General features: G+C 39.8%; 1 protein-coding gene across 1 annotated transcript; it reads right to left on the bottom strand.

The window, feature by feature from the left end:
* Positions 1 to 560: 560 nt before the first annotated feature.
* dnaja2b (DnaJ heat shock protein family (Hsp40) member A2b) lies at positions 561 to 4,023 on the bottom strand. Its single transcript, XM_079223543.1, has 7 exons — positions 3,954 to 4,023; positions 3,779 to 3,859; positions 3,496 to 3,629; positions 3,183 to 3,379; positions 2,899 to 3,043; positions 2,364 to 2,491; positions 561 to 2,259 (listed from the first exon to the last, which is right to left on the bottom strand). Exons 1-7 carry the CDS (start codon positions 4,019 to 4,021, stop codon positions 2,071 to 2,073), a joined length of 942 nt encoding a protein of 313 aa, XP_079079669.1. The 5' UTR covers positions 4,022 to 4,023; the 3' UTR covers positions 561 to 2,070.
* Positions 4,024 to 4,703: the final 680 nt, after the last annotated feature.

Genomic DNA, 4,703 nt, shown 5'->3' on the forward strand with positions numbered 1-4,703 from the left:
TCTACCACAGGTAAAACACTGTATTGAGTTCAGTCTACATAGTTGTATATATATGATTGTTTTACCATTCCTATTGTGTTTTAGGAGGATAAGAACCAGCAGAAGACAGTTGTCAGAGAGCGACTCGACCAGCTGAGAAGAGAGAGATCCTATGTCATGCAGTCCAAACGAGACAGGTAAGGAAGACCACTTTAAATGAAACAGGATAGTAAGGTTTACCACCACTTCTTATGTTTCCTTATTATCTTCTAGGAATACTGCAGGATTTAAGGAGCTTCTGGGTCCAGTAGCGCTCAACAGCAGTGAAACAGAAGAGGGAGCAGACTGAGAAACTACAGATGCTTAAAATCTGCCACATTGCTTATCAGATAAGATTCTGATGAGTTCAAGTATATTGCTTATCACATTGGCCCTTTTGTTTATAGTCATACATATATATATATATATACACATATACATACATATATATATATATATATATATATATATATATATATATATATATATATATATATATATATAAGCTCACATAATAAAAACAATTGTGAATGCAGTTAGACATCTCAAATTTTAATTGACTGTTTATTATACAGTTATCATCTTGACAAACGTAAGCATCAACATTAACGTCATTTATCAATGACCCCCTTTAGTTGTGTACACATGATCCCCGTGGCCTTAATTACATACACAATAAGTCGCAGAGGTGCATGTTAACGGTCTACAGAGGTTCCATCAACTCCTTCATGTGAACATAACATATATATTGGCGCTGTTGGCCATTACTCACTTGTAAAAGAAATAATGTGACAGATGAAAGACACCGCTGTAGACTTAGAATGCACCTGTGGACTGGGGCTATATTTATTTACAGATCTAGAGGGATAGGAATATTGTAACATGTCAAAGAATGTAAATTTGGCTAACAACTCTACGATGGGAGGATATGTATAATACAGAGGTTTGCTGCGGGCCCAGTGGTTTTCCTGCAAGAGAAGATCTCCTGGTTCTGGTAGTAGGAGTAGAGGGAAAATGTCTACATGGGACAAATTCTCAACAAATAAACATTCTGTTTTTCCCTCTTAAATTGCTCCTATTTAGTGTCCACTAACACTGCAGTCCAACACAAAGCAGGAATATCTATCACGCTAATAAGCCAGAACATTCCACAGCAGCTCACACACGGAGCCACTGCATTACACACATACAGTACATACAAAGTACAAGTGTGTCCTCAATTCAAATGACGAGTATGCAACTCAGGTTCAAGTTCTGTGGTCTCGAACACACTAGATTCAAACCAACAAAGACAAACAAGTTTAAATTTCAAACTAAGAAAACATGGTGCCTGGCTGACAGGTGTTTTACTCAGGGCTTTAATATTTTAGCAATGTGACAGCTGGGAACTTAACAGAAACAGTCACATTTTCAAAATATGACTGTTCACCTTAGAGGATGACGTGGATTAAACGTGCGGTTCTCAGCAGGCTGTGCAGAGGACACACTTAGAAGGCTGTAATTAGGTCAGCTCTCTTGATAGCAGGGCACTTCGATAGCAGTGACACACTGAAATTTAAACAGTTGTGGTGTCCGATTTCTCTGTAGTGTCCTATCCGGACCCTGGATCTACATGTGCAAGATCGTCAGCAAGAAAGCAGCATGCGCTTGTGTGTGATAGACTAAACTACACCGTATACAAGAAAGTCAACAATATTTGCATTTTATACACTAGACTGGTGTTTCCCACAGTGAAAGGTAAAAGCAGAGGATGAAAACAGGGCGGTCCAAGTCAAGTTCATTCAGTGAACCTTCTTGCTGGAGGCTTTGATGAGCACTACGTCCATAAACACAAAATGGTCCAGCATATCTCTGACTTGTGGGCACCATGGAACTGAGGAGAATTGATATATTTGTATATGTATTTGTGTAAATCTCTTTTTCATGTGAATCATAAAAAGAGATAAATCAACATGTATGTGTGTCAAGTCTTGAATGGTGTTAGCAATGGGACTCAAGAGATGTTCATGTACTTATGCGTTTGTGTGTGCATGTTTTTATGTATGAGTCTTTCTATTGGTGTGCACACTGCACCCCTGGGCCATGATGGCCCCCTTCCTCATCAGAACTATCATTGTAGGCCTCTCTCCTGGCTCCACCTCCTGACCCTTGACTCTTGTCAAATTCTGTCAGGTCAACTTCCTCTGCATCTGCTGCAATGACAGGATTCTCAGCACGAGCAGGCAGTAAGCACTCGAGTTCCTGCAAGAAAAGAATTGAGTAAAAAAAAAAAACGACACCATAATCATTCAAGCTTACTGGAGCTAAAATTGTGCAAGGCGGGATGTTTAACAATTTCAACTCACATTCAGTTTTTCGGGGCTAATCCAATTGTTTTCGGGGAACTGAACGTCAAACTTGATGTAAAGGTCTCCCTTCTCAAATGGGTTTCTGTACTGAGGCATTCCCTCTCCCTTCACCATTCGAATAGAACCTAACACACAACCACACACCAACAAGATGGTGAAACAGCGTGCAGATGCAACAGGAATCCTTAACCTCACAATTTACAAGCTATGTACTCTATATTGTGATATAAGCCGAACAGAACTGTCAAATAAAACTATGCTTTGAATATGTGCATCACTCTGCTTTTGACATATTATGATGTGTTACAACAGTTTAAAATCCTTGGAATTTGTTTTATACCGAGTTATTAAGAAAACAAGTATTATATTATACTTTCTCATGTTTTAACTGTCATGAAAATGTATGTGTAGATCTGAAGTAAAATAATAAATAAGAATTGTGCATGAACCTTCAATGGTGTATTAGACACACAAAAAAAAATAACAGGAGTTTTTTTTTTTTTAAATGAATGTGGTTTGAAGACTTGTTTACCTGGCTCGATGACCTTGCCAGGTGGATATTTGACAAGCAACTGACGTTCATCAAGGTGTGCGACGGTCATCTGGAAGCCACACAGAGCCTCAACCAGACCAATACGTTGGACCATGTGAAGGTCACTGCCATCACGGCGGAATTCCTGATTTTGATTGACATCCAAATGTGTTAAGTGTCAGAACATGTACAACAAATAAATGTAGAAATATCATCTTCCTAGCCATGATAATAAAATAAATACTGCTAAACAATCAATATAAGAAGTCAATTGTTTTCTTTACCTCATGTTCTTTCTCTTGCAGCACCAGGACTATATCTCCTGGTTCAACTCCTGGTGCTTGGTCAGCTTCCCCAGAGAATGTGATCTTCTGCCCATGTCTCATGCCTTTGTCCACATGCACCTCAAGAAGCTTAGTCTCCTTACACACCTTATGACCCTCACACTTTCTGCAGCGGTCTTTCTCATTTATCACCTCACCTGCACAAGCACACATGGAGAGATTGGACAATTTCAGAGTGCCAGTGTGGTCTTTGTTGTACAATATCAATATTTTAAAAGCACAGTCAATGTGTGGGTTTTCACAGACATAATACCTTCTCCATTGCAGTCTGTGCAGACTGACTGCATCTGTTGGACCATCCCAGGGGCCAGCTGTCTAATCATGATTCTCATACCGCGTCCTCTGCATGCCACACACTTCTGCACTGCTCCTGCCTTACCCCCCTGACTAAAAGGCAAACAGTAAAGCGTCATAATTGTTAACAGGAACGTATATCCAATAAAAATGATTCTAATGTCATTCTATTTCCTGTTAGGTCTTTGAAAATATTGATTCTTTTTTAAATGATTAAAATGAAACATTCAAAGTAAACTCACCCATTACAGGCAGCACACAGCACATTCTTACTGAGTTGCAGTTTGGTGGTTTTGCCATTGTAGACGTCTTCAAGAGAAACTCTGCACGAAAAGAGATATACAAGATGTGTGCAACCTCATAATATATTTGAAGCACTTATTGAAGCACCAAACAGTATGTATGTAACACACTTACTTCAGAGGATGTATCATATCATCTCCTCTCCTCCTGCCTCCATTGCGCCCTCTGCCCTGTCCCCCCATGAACCCAAATAGTCCACCGCCAAAAATGTGAGAGAAGATATCGTCCATGCCTGGCCCACCGCCTCCTCCCTCCCGTAGGCCCTGTTCTCCATAGCGATCATAAAGCTCCTTCTTTTCTGGGTTTGTCAGCACCTCATAAGCAAAGCTGATCTCTTTAAACTGGAAAATGAAAAAGGGCACAATCAGACAGCTTGACACAGTTTCAAACAACTCAGAACATCACAGCAAAAAGGGCCAACTGTGTGTGTTTCTGATGAGTCCCTCAAACAAAGTAAAAAGAAACAAGAAGACAGTCTAGTCTTTTGTGTCACATTGCAGAATCTGAGAAATTAAGTCATAAAACAGTATGAATCAAACACTGGTGCGCATTTCGCGAGGAAAAAAAAGCTGTTTCATATTCTGATCTGTAACTCACCTCTAAATCCTCAAAGAGTTGGGCTGTGTGATCATAATAAACTAAGTTGACATCATTTCTTGGTCCCAATTGTTGAATAATTGAGCTATTGTCGTTTGTACTGTTGCTAACTATGGTGTTGCTGCTGTTACCATGCTTTGGTGCATCATACCTTGTCTCCAGCATCAGGGTTCTTGTCAGGATGGTACTCTTTGGCCAATTTTCGGTAGGACTGTAATAAACCAAAAATCAAGAAATTAACAGAGCTGTGTTTGTGCCCTGAAGACA

The sequence above is a fragment of the Taurulus bubalis genome (assembly GCF_910589615.1).
Source record: "Taurulus bubalis genome assembly, chromosome: 9".
Taxonomy (NCBI): domain Eukaryota; kingdom Metazoa; phylum Chordata; class Actinopteri; order Perciformes; family Cottidae; genus Taurulus; species Taurulus bubalis.